Source organism: Arvicola amphibius, unplaced genomic scaffold (assembly GCF_903992535.2).
Source record: "Arvicola amphibius unplaced genomic scaffold, mArvAmp1.2, whole genome shotgun sequence".
Lineage (NCBI taxonomy): Eukaryota > Metazoa > Chordata > Mammalia > Rodentia > Cricetidae > Arvicola > Arvicola amphibius.
In genome coordinates this window covers 190303-205919 of record NW_024582321.1, presented here as the reverse complement: position 1 = coordinate 205919, position 15617 = coordinate 190303, and the positions used below count along the sequence as shown (strand labels likewise).

General features: G+C 48.8%; 1 protein-coding gene across 1 annotated transcript; it reads right to left on the bottom strand.

Moving 5' to 3' along the window:
* Positions 1 to 5229: 5229 nt before the first annotated feature.
* Positions 5230 to 8202, bottom strand: LOC119805855 (tubulin alpha-3 chain). Its single transcript, XM_038317634.1, has 4 exons — positions 8067 to 8202; positions 7684 to 7832; positions 6709 to 7389; positions 5230 to 5596 (listed from the first exon to the last, which is right to left on the bottom strand). Exons 1-4 carry the CDS (start codon positions 8185 to 8187, stop codon positions 5300 to 5302), a joined length of 1248 nt encoding a protein of 415 aa, XP_038173562.1. The 5' UTR covers positions 8188 to 8202; the 3' UTR covers positions 5230 to 5299.
* Between the last annotated feature and the right edge of the window lie 7415 nt (positions 8203 to 15617).

Here is a 15617-nt window from a genome sequence, read left to right as displayed (position 1 = left end):
TCCTGGGGAGAACCATATTCAGCTAGAATCACCTGTCATCCTGGGGAGAACCATATTCAGCTAAAACCTGATGACAAGAGGTGAAGCAAGCACCAAAGTCTTAGTGAAGACTTTTGAATGTCCCTTTAGCAAATGAAACTTTAATAAAAATGACCTCCCTTTCTCTAGCTGATGCTGATAATGCTTATCTGGGAGTTTTGTGCCACAGGGTTTGTGAAGGGCAATCTTGTCAGCGTGACTGAGCCTAGAATCGCCATGGAAGCAGATCTCTGGGTCTGTTTGTGAGGAATGGCTCCATTGGTTTGAGGAGGAAAGACCCTCCTTAGAATGGACAGTATCACAGGCTGGGATCCCCGACTGAACAGAGGGAGAGTGAGGAGCTGGGAAGACAGTTCTGGGTTGAGAGTGTGCACTGCTCTATCAGCAGACCTGAGTTCGATTCCCATTGCATGTCAAGCAGCTTACAGCCTGCAACTTGCACTCCCGGGGATCTGATGCCATGTGGCCTCCTTGGGCACCCACACATATGTGCATATACTCACACAGACACACATACATACCTGTGGCTAACAATAAATCTTTTAAAACATTTTAAAAAGAAAATGAGTTGAGCACAAGCCTTCAGTCTCTGCTCTTTGGCTGTGGGTGCCTTGAGAACAGACCCCTCCTGCTGCTGCCACCACGACGTCTCCAGCAGGGAGGACTGTGGCTGGAGCTGTGATCCAGAACAAACCCTTCTTTCCTAAAATGGTTTTTCCAGGTGTTTCGTAGCAACATCAGGAAAAGTAGCTTTTCCTGTCTGTGGAACAGAGGCCTGAAACATTTTGTGGAATGCCACAGTTGTTAGCCCAAGCCATACCCAGAACCTGGGAGTTTCTTCAACGGTAGCCAAATTCACTACATTAAATATACCCTCATGTTTTTTTAAAGTTTTATACAAACAAAAGGAAACATAATCCTATTATTCAATAGCAAACAGATAGGCAAAATTACATTATTCTAATGAGCCATAGAGTGGCTCCTGCACATTATCACTATTAATTACTCCCACTAATTATTCTATTATGTAGACACATCTTGTTAAGGTCAGGCTCCTGGAAAATGTTTCCTAAATTGTGGTATTATTTTGTGCTTTAACAAATAAAGCTTGCTGGAAGATCAGAGTGCAGAGTGAAGCCACACTAGTTAGTCATAGAGACCAGGCAGTGGTGGCACACACCTTTAATCCCCAGCACTCTAGAGACAGGCAGATGAATCTCTGTGAGTTCAAGGCCACCCTGGGCTATGCGAGATAGAATCTGTCTAAAAGAGAAACAGAGCCAAGTGGTGGTGGCTCATGCCTTTAACCCCAGGACTAGGAAGGTGGAACAGGAAGGGATATGGCTGGGCAGAGAGGAAAATAAGGCAGGAAGAAGTCTGAGGATTTCATAGAGATAAGAACTAGTGGCCGGCTGCTGCTTCTCTGATCTTCAGGCAAGCTTTATTTGTTGGAGCACAAACAAAATATCACACTAAATTATAATAGTTATTGGGATTCATTACCAAGTAAGTCTCCTTGTTAAGCTACATGGATCCCAACACCTACCTGTAAGGAGAGATTGCCCATTGGGATATTAATAGGAAAAGGCAGATGCTCCCGAGGTCCCAAAGGTCTCATTCCTGAGCCCTTGCAGCTGCTGCAGGCTGGGTGCTGCTGCTCCAGAAGAGCCTGGTTGGAGCTCCAGGCCGGAAGGATCCTGGTTCTGCGAGGCCTTGTGTTACTGTGAAGACTATCCTCCATCAGGTTCCAGTGTGGGCACTTCAGTGTGTCTCCATGGAGACTATTCTCCATCAGGTTCTAGTGTGGGCGCTGCTGTGTGTCTCCATGTGAGGTTCCAGTGTGGGCTCTGCTGTCTCCATGGAGACTATTTCTCCATCAGGTTCCAGTGTGGGCACTGCAGTGTCACTGTGGAGACTATTCTCCATCAGGTTCCAGTGTGGGCACTTCAGTGTGTCTCCATGGAGACTATTCTCCATCAGGTTCTAGTGTGGGCCCTGCTGTGTGTCTCCATGTGAGGTTCCAGTGTGGGCTCTGCTGTCTCCATGGAGACTATTCTCCATCAGGTTCCAGTGTGGGCACGGCAGTGTGTCTCCATGGAGACTATTCTCCATCAGGTTCCAGTGTGGGCACTGCTGTGTGTCTCCATCAGGTTCCAGTGTGGGCACTGCTGTGTGTCTCCATCAGGTTCCAGTGTGGGCATTGCTTTGCTGCTTCTATATCCACTTCCTTCAGGACTGTTCCCTGCGTCTGTCCCTCCTTTCTGTTCTCCCCCGCCCCTATACGGGCACACCCAGTTCACCAGTCTAAAAAAATGAGCCTGCCACCAGGACACACGTGTGACTCCCTGTACATTGCTCCGTTTTTGTTCTTACACTTCCTCAGATAGTGGCTGCCTGATTATAAACCATTATTATTCATTTGATTTTGAACTCCATTGCCATGATTTTTTTCAGAGCTAACTATTCAAGAATTTACGATTTGGGATGTAATTGCCATTGTGTGGGGTGTGTGCGTGTGACACTGGACACGAAAGGGACCACACATAGCACGCACCGCAGAAACCCTGCTGTAAGCTATCTCTCTACACTCATCCCTGTCTATTATTTTCTCACCTAAATCTCATTATTAGCCCTGTGGTATTTTTAGTCATCAAAATTATCACTGTTATTTAAAGCTCAGGAAACATTGAGGATAGGCAATTAAAATAGATACCTAAGGTAAAAAACATGGAGGGAAAGGAACAGGGCAGGGCCGCGCCCCACAAAATCAGAGAGCAGCACACCCTGGGCAGGTGACTTTTGGATCACATGGCTAAGGTAGCCCCATTGTCTCAGCTCAGCAAGCATGACTCCGTGGAGCAAAGAGCCCTGTATTAGGTGCTGTGGGCTAGGGGAAGGGGAGTGGACAGTAGGAATCCACGTAGTGCAGCTGGTCCTTAGAGAGCTCTCCTACTGAAGGGAGAGGAAATGTCCGCTCATTCTGGGTAACACTTTCAAAGTGCAGCTGCTTACCCAGGAGGTAGAATGCCTGAGTGTGAGCAGAGAGGTGGTCGGAGCTGGGCCTTCACCAAGAGCAACAAAACCAGAGGTGAAAAACAGTATTCTGTCTCTGTGTGCTCCCACACACTTGTACACCACCCAAGTGTGCACATTCACACACACATGCAATTCTGAGCAGTTTGGAGGGAATGAGGACTGGGACTTGGAAGGAGGTGGAAAAGCTAGATTATTCCTGGTGTAAGGAAGGATAAACCACAAATCTTGGTTTATCACAAGTGTCAGGTTTAGTTAGAAAGTGTGGTCCATACCCTTAGTCCCAGCATGTAGAAGAGCAGGGTCTTGAGGTTAAGGCCAGCTGAGTGTAGGAAACCTGAAAACAGGCTAGATGGCTCAGTGTGTAAGGGCACTTACATCCTGGGGACCTCAGTGTGGAAGGAGAGTACCAAATCCTGCAAGTCAACTCCACACAGATGCCATGCTAGGAACATGGCCCCCAGCTAAGTAAAAATGGAATTTAAGCAGTATTAAAAAACCACCATGAAAATCAGATGGTTTAAATCAGACTGAGTAGCAGAGAGCATTTCTGGCTTAGAAATACTGGGTAGCTGGTGTGAAGTACAGATCTGGGAAACCAGGTCAACAAACCAGGGAGTTGGCAGGAAGCACCCCCCTCCCACCACTACAGAAGCCGAGGGGCAAGAGGAGGTGAGGAAAAGGAAAAGCTGGGACTCGAGCCCCAGACTGTTTCCTTCTCCAGTTTTCTGGCCTTAGAGCCCCATAGGCCCTCTGGAGCTAATGCTTGCAGTAGGTTGGTGCTCACCCCTAGCCCACACTCAACACCCGTGGCCCTGGACAACGTATAAACAACGGCTGATACTGCATTGTAGGCGGCAAAGATACCTAGAGTGTCCTCTGCCAGAGGGAGACCAGGTATCCATCCTCTGTCCTTGAGTTTGGTGCATGTTCTTATCTTCTGTCTCAGCTGGTAGCCTATCACTGTGACAGTCTGATTTAGACCATCACCCAGCGTCCTGTCCATATCCTCTTGTGCTGGGCCACTTTGTGCCTGAAGCCAGTCTTGCAGTCCTGACTTGGAGAACTAAAAAGGGTTTCTCTAGGGACACAGGCAGTGAGCTTCACAACTGGGAAGCAGAATCAGCACCCGCAGCTTTATGGCAGCCTGAGCCCACACAGGGTGCTCAGGACATCCAACAGCAGCTTGAGCCCATGCTGGCTGCTCCAGGACATCCATATCAGGGCAGTGTCCACTATTGAAAGCACTACTTAAAGTCCCGAGAAGTAGATGTACTGTGAAGCCAGGCCTCAAGAGTCCTGGCCTCTGACAGTTGGTTACGCACTGCCATACCTTGGGAAGTCTGCAGGCACAAACCCGTGCTGCTCAGGCAGGAAGGGTGCCCCCTGCAATCCTTTCATAGGAGACTGAGGTCTAGAGAAGGAAAACTGGTTTGCTCAGCACCATTTAGCAGGTGAAGAAAGAGTAGATCAAGCCTGTGTACATCAGATTTTCTACTGTACTCAACTGTGTGGACCCTCACAGCAGCTTTGTTTTGGAAGATCCACACATCCACACGTGACTCACGTGCATATCCAAGTGTAACTTTGGACTGACCAGGAAGGAGCGACTGCACGTGGGTCTAAACGGTGTGACACAAGAATCTTATGTGCTGACATATGACTGAGCAGCCCTTGACAGGAAAAGGGTTATCACCAAGAAAACTCTTGGCTATTGCATAAAAGAACCTACTAAGACCAGTGTTCAACACTTAATTCCATACCAGGAACAAGGGCTTGTCCAAAGGTGACCTCAGTACAATAGGGCCATGTCATGATGGGTGGTTCTGGATAACCTCCAACAGCTGTGTGACACCAGGCAGGGGAGCTAATTAATGGCTAAGTGGAAATGAAGTGTCAGACACTGATGAGCTCTGCAGTCCCAGGACACATGTCTGGGGCCCAGGAGGACGCCGTCCCCAGCAAACCAAGACAGCGGCACTTCAAACATAAAACACATTATCCTAATGTCCTTAGTTAGGACTTAAAACTGGGCACAGACAGGTTTATCATTTCTTAGGGAAAAACTGATGTTTTCCCTAGAGAAATTTATGCAGGAAATGCAGGTTATCTCGAAAGGAATTTTGCTAGAAAGTACAGCACACAGGAAGGCAATGCCTTGATACAGAAAATTTAATGAGTAAATAAGCCCTTTAGTTTCAATGGTGAGGAAGTCAGACCCATACACTCAGTATTCCTCCCCTTCCTCTGCCTCTGCCTCCACGGAATCCACGCCGACCTCTTCGTAATCCTTCTCCAGCGCTGCCAGGTCCTCCCGGGCCTCTGAGAACTCCCCTTCCTCCATGCCTTCTCCCACGTACCAGTGCACGAAGGCCCGCTTGGCGTACATGAGGTCAAACTTGTGGTCCAGGCGAGCCCAGGCCTCAGCGATGGCAGTGGTGTTGCTCAGCATGCATACGGCCCTCTGCACCTTGGCCAGGTCTCCCCCAGGGACCACAGTGGGGGGCTGGTAGTTGATACCCACCTGCCAGAGAAGGAGAACATACAGTCGAGTTTATAATAGCCTCAGAAATACGGAAGTTAAGCTGCAAATACTCACACCATACTTTGGGGAAATAATCACCTATATAAGGCAACACGTATGATTTTAAAGGACTTAAACCACGAATGGCCAGACTGGAACAACAAAGGCAATAAACGAGAACTCTACCCTTGGTATACTGTATGCTTAGTTAAAGGAGAGGAGCTCTTGGTATGAATGTGTGGGAAACTCCCATGTAGCAGTGAACCGTAGCAGGAACTCGTGGTTGAGGGGTGACAAATCCTTTTCACACCCTGATGAACATATGGTTGTTAGCAGCAGATAGGAACAGTCAGACTGGAGATGGGAACAGGCAAGGACAGAGACATAAGATGTCTTCCTCTGATCAAGAAGGACACTCCCACTTTAAGATGAACAGGGATCCTTTGCTCCTCTCTGCTGGGCTGTCAACCAGCATTGCCCATATAGGAGGCAGACTATGCCTTGAATATGAAAAGACTGCCTGTTTTATCAGGACAGAAAGCTTTGTTATTCACCATGAAAGTAGAGTTTCAGCTTTTTATGGTTTTAATGTTTTGCTTTTTTAAAATTAAAGGCTATAAAAATTATTTTCAAAGCCCAGACTGGCTTCAAACTCACTATGTGGTCAAGGAATACCTTGAACTCTCCAGTGTTGGGATCATAGGCATGTGCCACCATCAATGCCAAGCTAAAACCTAATTTTTAAACATGGAAACTAGTGTAACCCAAGTAAATGGCTGTAAAAGACTGTGTGGGCAGACTCTGTGGGGACGTCCCGTGGGGACAGCTTCAGCTGGGAGGAAACCTGAGCGGGGCACAGCACACCTGTCAGCAGACACTCCTCCCTGGAGTCCTCACTTCTCCATGTTTCACCAACAGAGAAAAATTCATTTGTCTGCTAAAGGTTTGGAATTGATGGTTTTAAGAAAGGATACTCAGTATTATTTGGAAAAATAAAGTCACTTAGCAACTTAATTACTATACATGCTTTCTTCGGAGCCTGACGTGGAAAGGTGAATTCTTGCCCTGAAGCAGGAGCTGGCAGATATAAGGGTCACAGTACCCAGTCCTACCTTAAACCCAGTTGGGCACCAATCCACAAACTGGATGGTACGCTTGGTCTTGATGGTAGCAATAGCCGCGTTAACATCTTTTGGGACCACATCCCCCCTGTACAACATGCAGCAGGCCATGTATTTGCCGTGGCGAGGGTCACACTTGACCATCTGATTGGCTGGCTCGAAGCAAGCATTGGTGATCTCTGCCACGGACAGCTGCTCATGGTACGCCTTCTCAGCCGAGATGACGGGGGCGTAGGTGGCCAGCGGGAAGTGGATGCGAGGGTATGGCACCAGGTTGGTCTGGAATTCCGTTAGATCCACATTCAGAGCCCCGTCAAACCTCAGGGAGGCTGTGATGGAGGACACGATCTGCCCGATCAGACGGTTCAGGTTGGTGTATGTGGGGCGTTCAATATCCAGGTTGCGCCGACAGATGTCATAGATGGCTTCGTTATCCACCATGAAAGCGCAGTCAGAATGCTCCAGAGTCGTGTGTGTGGTCAGGATGGAGTTGTAGGGCTCCACCACGGCTGTGGAAACCTGGGGCGCTGGGTAAATGGCGAATTCCAGTTTGGACTTCTTGCCATAGTCCACTGAGAGCCGTTCCATGAGCAGAGATGCGAACCCAGATCCTGTGCCCCCTCCAAAGCTGTGGAAGATGAGGAAGCCCTGCAGTCCTGTGCACAGATCTGCCTGTGGGAAGCCAGAGTACGTAAGCCAGTGCCTACAGCGCCACGCCCCAGCCTCATGAGTTCCACTCTGCAAGCTGACGCAAACCCACTGTCTATAACACTCTGCAGTTTGAATACCACAATGAAGACCCATGGATGCATCAAAGTACAGGCTCTGCGGTAAAGCATTTTGATAAACTCATGAAATTCTTGATTCTAACCCTTTTGCCAAAATGACCATACCCCCACCACCATCAACAGCAACCCTCTGGACCAGGACAAGCACCACATGAAGCCTCCTCTGCAACCCTCTTACCAGTTTTCGGATCCGGTCCAGGACCAGGTCAACAATCTCCTTGCCAATGGTATAATGACCTCTGGCATAATTATTGGCTGCATCTTCCTTCCCAGTGATCAGCTGCTCTGGGTGGAAGAGTTGTCTGTAGGTTCCGGTGCGCACTTCATCTAGAGAGACCACATGGGCCATGAGTCTTTCAGGCATGGGCTATGCAATTCCACTGTGCATGTATGTCAACAGCATCTCTTAGTTTGTGGTTATACGTAAACCACACACAACCCTTTCAGCTTCTCCAACAAAGCCACAAGCACATATCTGTACACTCTGCAGAGATGTCAGCAGGTTTTCCTGAGACACTCGCGCTCCCCCAGGAAAGCCGCCACCCTGACCCAGGCACCTACCGACCACAGTGGGCTCCAGGTCCACAAACACTGCTCTGGGCACGTGCTTGCCAGCCCCGGTCTCACTGAAGAATGTGTTGAAGGAGTCGTCCCCGCCACCAATGGTCTTGTCGCTTGGCATCTGACCGTCAGGCTGAATACCATGTTCAAGGCAGTACAGTTCCCAGCAGGCATTGCCAATCTGGACCCCTGCCTGCCCCACGTGGATGGAGATACACTCACGCTGGAATCCAGAACAGAAACGTGATGTTCATTCACTTGGAGCTGTATGACATACCAACGTAATTTTGTATAGTGCCACAGTGTCTTCTCCACACTACTTACAGCAACGCTCAGGCATGCCTTTATCTCTAAAAACTGACTCTACCAAGTGCGCTTGCACAGGCCATAATCCCAGCCCAATCCCAAGACAAACACACACAGAGATCAAACAGCTTGGGTTGCTCTAAACCTGCCCTATTTGGATATACAATTTCACTGACCCTGGCTGGCCTTAAACCAGTGGCAATCCTCTTGCCTCAGCCCCTCCAGTGCTAGGATTATGGAAGTGAGCCCACACACCAAGCTAGCCCTTCTGTGAAGTAGCAGTTAGCACCAGAGCATAAGTGTTTGCCATTCTCCAAACGTTTTCAAGTTTAAGGGCTCACGAGGGAGAGTTGAAGTAATTCTCTGAAGAGTATCAGGTTTTAGTTGTGGCCCAACTAAAGGAGAAGAGACACTCCAGTAAGGAGAGAAGGAGTAGGTCCCGGGTCCCCCAGTCCAAGCCTGGCAGTCACCGTGTCTTCCTTCTGCCCATCTAGACCACTCGTTTAACACTCTCCATTCTGTGCCAGGAAGCTGACTCAGGAACACAACATCTGAGTTAATATTCTTCATAAAGATACCATTCTGTTTAATCACTTTACTTTCTGGAATGTAACATTCCCAGACACTGAAGTATTGAGATGCTAGTCTATCCTGAATTTTTTTCTTTATTCAGAAATTTAAGGCAGGGATTCGTCATAACCCAGGCTGGCCTCAGTATACACAGTGCTAGGATTATAGGCATGTGCCACCCTATCCGGGTATGGGCTTCTTTAACGCTCTTTTGATTTTTGATTTAACCTTTTTGGATTTCACCCAAGTCATCATTTTGAATGAAGTACTTTCATGCCAGGACCTAACTACACCCAGTAGCCACTTGTCCAGTTTTAAACAAGTCACCCCCACAAATATGTAGAGATCAAATGAAATTTTCAGGATGTCACATCACATATTTGACATCAGAGGTATGCTATCTGTGGCCCATGGACCAAATATGACCCAGGATAGCTATGAATGTGGCTATGAAGTTATTGAGAAAATAGACCATTTTCTTTATAAATCATGGGTTCTTGAGCATAACTTCATAAAGGATAACACTGTATTGCATGTCATGCAAAGTATGTATGCTCCTGCTGTGTGCACTCATGTGTGGCTACAGTTACAAACTATTGGCATGCACCCTCTGGTGCGCTATCTTTCGAGTGCAGGGTGTTGAATTAGCAGCATCAGCAGCTACATATGCTTCTGATCAACTTTAAAAAATAAAACAGTGATGGTTTTATCCCACACAGCAAACAATAGGTGTTAGCTGATGTTCAGAAGAGAGGAAAGTATTCTTATTTGACTAAGTATTTCTCCACCTTAGACAGGCGCATGGATCCCCCCTGAGCTTACAATCGGCTGCTCTGTGCTGCACCACTAGTCAGAAAGGCCCAAACTTTGCCATCTATTTTCCTGTCAATTTTCTTTCTTTTTCGTTTTGAGACAGGGTCTCACAGTGCTGCTCTGGTTGTTGATTAAAACTCACAAAGATACCTTCCTCCACCTCCCAAGTGCTGGGATTAAAGGTATGTATCACTACGCCTAGCCACCAATTTTCTTAATAAAAGTGAATACAGGGCTGCCGATACGGCTCAGCGATGAAAGGCACTGACCACCACCCTCCCGCGTCTGAGCTCCACTGCGGCGGCCATGTGCACATTCATGCACATAAGTAAATGTAATGCAAAAATGAAGCAAATACAGTCCCGTATTTACTATTCGTAAAATCCCAGCAAGGCTTCTATGTCTCAAAAATAAACAGAACCCACCCCCACCCCAGGAAAAAAAAAACTGCAAAACATTCTTCAAAGAAAACAAGACAGATTTTTTTTTGAAGCAAATACAAAGATTCTATTTAATTTATAGGGAAGTTGTGCAAGTTTTCAAAGTTTTGAAAAATTAAGGCACATACAAAAACACTGGTTATTTCTGTCACCCCACATCAACTAGAGTCACCTGGGAAGGGGCACCATCTGTGGGGCATTTTCTTGATTAATGATTCACATGGGAGGGCCCGACCCACCGTATGCAGGGCCATCCTTAGATAGGCCTGGGCTGTTCAGAAAGCAGGCAGAGCAAGCCAGTAAGCAATGTTCCTGCAGGGTCTCCTTCAGCATCTGCCTAGGTGTCCCTACTGAAAGATAAACTTTCCTCCCACAAGCTCCTTGGTCAGTGTGCTAGCCCAGCAACAGAAAGCAAACCAGACAGAACATGCTGCCAAGTTCCACGCAGATAAGGCCAAGAGGACTGAAATGTCCTCTCAACAATTTTTTTTTTTTTTTGGTTTTTCGAGACAGGGTTTCCCTGTAGTTTCTAGAGCATGTCCTGGAGCTAGCTCTTGTAGACCAGGCTGGCCTCGAACTCAGAGATCTGCCTGCCTCTGCCTCCCGAGTGCTGGGATTAAAGGCGTGCGCCACCACCGCCCGGCCAACAATTTTTTAATGAAAAAATGATCAAGTCAGGCATGGTGGCACACGACAGTTAGCAGATCAATCAGGCAAGACAAGTTGAGACTGGCAAGGATCAGGAGACTGTGGCACAAGCCCATCTAGACCTAGCTCTTATCTGGCATTTGTTAGCAAGTGTTACTTTTAAATGAATGCAAGTATTGGAAAAGGTTCCCTGCTTCAGGCTGGAGAGACTAAGAAAGAGCTGTCCTTACAGCATGCAATTCACCACCGCCTGACCCCAGCTCCTGCGTGTTCAGCGCCCTCTTTCTGGCTTCTCTGGGAAACTGCACTCTCAAACACATACTTCCCACAGACAATTGAAAACAAATCTTAAAGACTCTATTTTACTTTTTCCCCTCGTAAGGTCTCGCAGCCTATGTTGGCCTCAAATTCACTAACTCTGCCTACTCTGGAACGTCTAATTTTCCCACCTCAGCCTCCAGTTGTGTTTGGGATTACCGCAAGCCACATGGCTCAGCTCTACTTTCTGGTTGGAACACACAATACCGCTTACAAACCCCATACCATGACCACCGGCAGCTGGCACCAAACACACAAAGGTTCTCTAGGAAGCTGGGTGGAGCAGGTGGCAAACTGATTCCCTACACCAGCAAGTGGTCTTAAAATTCCAAACAAACGCTCTTTGGGCTTGGCAACTTTTATTTTTCCCATGGTGAGCATTAGACCAGAAAGCTTGGTAGCGTCTAGAATCTTCTGGAAACAACGCCATGGCTTGTTTCTTCACAAAACCTTTCTGCCACCCTCCTTTTTGTTTGTCTTTTCCGGAGCCTGGAATTCTATGAGGCTGAGGCTGGCCTTGAAACTCTTGCCCAGCCTCTTTGGTCAGTATCTGCAGAGCTGGGACTCCAGGTGGGGGCTGCACCCCATGGGGAATCCCGTTCTCACGAGAACCTGGCCAGGGTGAGCCATAGCTCAACCAGGAACCTGGGAGAGGGAGGCTTCTGCGACCTCTGGACCCCATAGCCCTCGCTCATGCCCCCTCCCCCGTCCCTGGCCCTCGCTCCTCCTCCCCGACCCTGGCTCACCCCCTCTTCCTATCCTCACTCCCCCTCCCCGGCCCTGGCTCCCCCCCACCCGGTCCTTGCTTCCCCTCCCCAGCTCCTCGCTCACCATCCCCGGGGCCTTGGCTCACCCCCCCCCCAACCCCGCCCTGGCTCCCCCTCCCAGACCTGCGGGCCCTGCCGAGCCCCCCACTCTGAGAAGGAGATGGCGGTGTCCCTCCCGCAGGCCCACCCTGGTCTAGGGATGCTCTCACCATGTTGGACTCCTAGCAGAACACCACAGTCGCCCCTCAGCACGGATCCTCAACCGCCTCTCTCGAATGGCTAACGGTTTGAGCAAGAAGCTCGAGTAATTAACGAGCTCTCCCTGGATGCTCATTGGTCCAGAGCGCTTTTGGGGCGGGCTTAGGTCTCATATCCCACCTATGATTGGATGTGGCTAGAATTGGTGCGCTGGCACTTGCTGATTGGACATGCCTTTGGCGGGAAGCCTCTGGAGTGGCTGAGGCGCGGCCGGAGATTGGCGGTCTGCGCAGGACAAGTGGGGTGATCGAGCTTCGTGAGTCTGCGCATGCGTGACTGAGGGAGTGCCCTGCGGCTGTGCACCCTGGCGGGCCTGCAGGCCTTGCCATGCCTCACCTTGCCTCGTCTCGCTTGGTGCGGAAACACAATTTGGCCACACAGGAGAGACCTGCAGATGATGGTTCTTCAGGAGACGTGAGTGTCTGGGCTCCCGTGGGGTGCTGCCGTGGAACCCAGTGCTGGTTTGGGAGTCTGGGAACAGCCGTCTGTTCTCCTCTTATTTCCGTGCGAGACGGGGTTGGAAGGGTGGGGTGTGCAGTTCCTTCGGACCTCCGAGTCTTTGCAGTCCTGACGGTCAGCCCCCCTCAGAGCTGGGCCTGTAGACATGCGCTGTACGTGCGCACATTTTGGGAGGGGGGGGGAACACAGTTTAGTGGATATGCCTTCCTTTCTCAGGATATCCGGCTACACATCATTGAAGTGTAGGCGGTAGCATGTTGTGACTCATCTTTTGAGGGATAATGTGATATGTCCCACCCTGCTTGACACCCCGGTAACCAAGAGTGGACCTGAACTTTCGGCCCTCCTGTCTCCACCCCCTGAGTGTGGGACTGCAGTGTGGACCAGCAGCTCAGTGTATAGACTGCTGGGGAGCAAACCCACGGCTTTAGACACGAGTGGAAAGCGATCTACCAAACCAGCTACAACCTCAGCCCCCCAAGGCTGTTTCTAAGAAACGCTTGTTTTTTCTGATTATGAGATTAGCACATTTGGAGTAGAAAGTGTGGGAAACGCAGAAATAAAGTTGAAACCAGCAACTTTACAAGCTAGAGAGAGACAGCTGCTTGTCTTTAATCCCCATGTGTATACGTTTACAACTTTCTATGTAACTAGGATCAAACAAGAGTCTTAAAACCTCTTTCTTGAGAGCTGATTATCCCACTACACAATTACTCTTTTAACGTAAGCTATTCTGTAAATCCGGGAACTTCTGGCCTCCTGAGTGATGCTCGCCATACTTGTGATTTTACCATGGAAAGGAGTGAAGCACGGTTAATAAAAACTCAGAGAGAGGAATCAGGGTTCGACCTGAAGGTCAGAAAAGCAAAGCAGCCAACCACTGGCTCTTACCTCGACCTCAGTCCGAAAATAGCCGTCCTGCCTCCAGGAATCTCAGAATGAGACTGTGTGTGTGAGAGAGATGTCTCTGTTGTGTCTGAGACCAGGGACCCCCAAGAAGAGCCACACTTCCGAATGCAAAAGCAAGGTTTCCTTTATTAAGTATGGGCTAGCACGGGTCCTCTGCCTCATGGTCTGACACCTCAGATCAGGGGAGAAGAACCCCTCTACTATTGTAAGGGGTTTAGAAAGACAAAAACCACAAAGCAGTCACAAGGTTGCAGTTTGAAAGTACAAAATTACTTATCCTGTATCATAATTGGCTAAAGGTTAGGTAAAACTTAGCTGCTAGTTCCTGATAGGCTATTATTATCTAAGGGGGATAGCAACAGCCCCCCTACCCCCCGTTACGTCCTCCAGACATCTGCTGGCCCTGTGCTAACCACAGGGACTGCTTGAAATATTACCCAGCTGATAAGGGAAGCTGAGTGAGGGAATGGGCTGCAGTCAGCAACTTTATGTAACTTAGGTTTCTCCATTAGCTAATACTTCCCCTAAAGAGGGGGTCCTACGGCCTTCAGCTTGTCCTGGGGGCTGGGGTGGCTTTCAGCTCCTCTGCGGCCTTCAGCTTATCCTGGGAGTGGGGTATACTTCAAGGTTCCAAAAGGGCCCAGCACAGAAATAGAATCTTATCTGGCCTTTCAATCTCTTCCCGTCTTACATTCCTCTCTATTGCTGGATTAAAGGCATGCACCACTACTGCTTGGTTTCTGTGGCAACTGGTGTGTCTACTGGGATTAAAGGTGTGTGTCACCACTGCCTGGTCTGTAAGGCTGACCCAGTGGGGCTGTTTTACTCTCTGATCTTCGGGCAAGCTTTATTTATTAAAATACAAATGAAATACCACTACAGAGGAGTATTATTTTGGCTCATAGTTTGAGGGTATAATCTGTCATGATTGGGAAGTCATAGCTGCAGATTTTCTTATGTTAAATTTATTTGTGAGTCAGAGTCTCATGCATCCAGGCTGGCCATGAACGTGTTGTGCAGTCCTGGATAGCCTAAGACTTTGATCCTCTTGCCTCTACCTCCCGAGTTCTGGTAAGATAAAGCTGTGTACCTGTACTCAGTTTATGTGTAGTGCGCTTTCTGTGTCAGGCAAGCATCTACTGTGTTCAAGGTCAGTAGGCACCGATCTTTCCATGTGTCCTAGTTAGTGTTAACTGTCAAGTTGACACGGCCTAGAAATACCTGAGAGGGACGTCTCAGTTTAAGGATTGGCCAGGTCGCATAGGCTTGTCAGCATGTCTGCGGGGGTTGTCTTGGTTGGTGGCTGATGCAGAAGGGCCCTGCCCACTGTTGGCAGCACTGTTTTCTGGACTGTGACTAGGAAATATAAGCCAAATAAATCTTTCCCTCCTGTTAGTTGCTCTTGGTCATGGCGCTTGTTTCTGCTACAGAACGAGCATATGCATCTCTGGTTATTTCTGTAGACAGCCGAGTCAGTGGACTGGACTGATGAGTGTGGGCGTATTCTGTCTCAGTGAATGAGGAAACGTTGCCTTCCAAAACATGGTGTTATGTTTTGCCTCTTGAAGGGAGTGTCTGGGGGGTTGCCAGCTGCAAGCCTCTGCATTTTGTCTGCCAAGGTCACCAGAACCTGAATGTCTGGATGAGAGGCCATGCATCTCTGGCCCTGGGTCCTGTTCAGCATCCAGTTCACAGTTGGGGGTTTTGTTGTAGGGATGAATAAGGGGAAATAATGAGACACAGAGCAAAGTGGGAGGTACGTCATGAATTGAGTGGCCCTTGATGGGGAACTGAAGTGGATCATTACACACGAGAGCCATTTAGGAGCAGGTGCTGGTGGCGAGATGTTTTGAAGGCAGCCATGCTTCTCCTACTCTGCTCTGAGAGTACCTGGCTCTGTGCAAAGCCCAGAAGATGTCCTCCAGCGCTGTTCCCTGGATATACTGAGCGGAAACCCATTACACACCCAGGTCTCACAGAACCTCCTTTGGGCAGTTTCTCTCATGTGAATGACAATCCAGGCTCCTAAGTAGAGGGGGCAGGTGTTGTAAGGAGGCCATTAG

Bases quoted from the DNA above. Each gene is read 5' to 3' on its own strand.
- LOC119805855 (XM_038317634.1), bottom strand. From the start codon at position 8,187: ATGCCAAGCGACAAGACCATTGGTGGCGGGGACGACTCCTTCAACACA. The intron at 7,390-7,683 runs GTAAGAGGGTTG...GGCTTCCCACAG, and splicing joins TGGACCGGATCCGAAAACTG to GCAGATCTGTGCACAGGACT. The intron at 5,597-6,708 runs GTAGGACTGGGT...CTTCTCTGGCAG, and splicing joins GGTGCCCAACTGGGTTTAAG to GTGGGTATCAACTACCAGCC.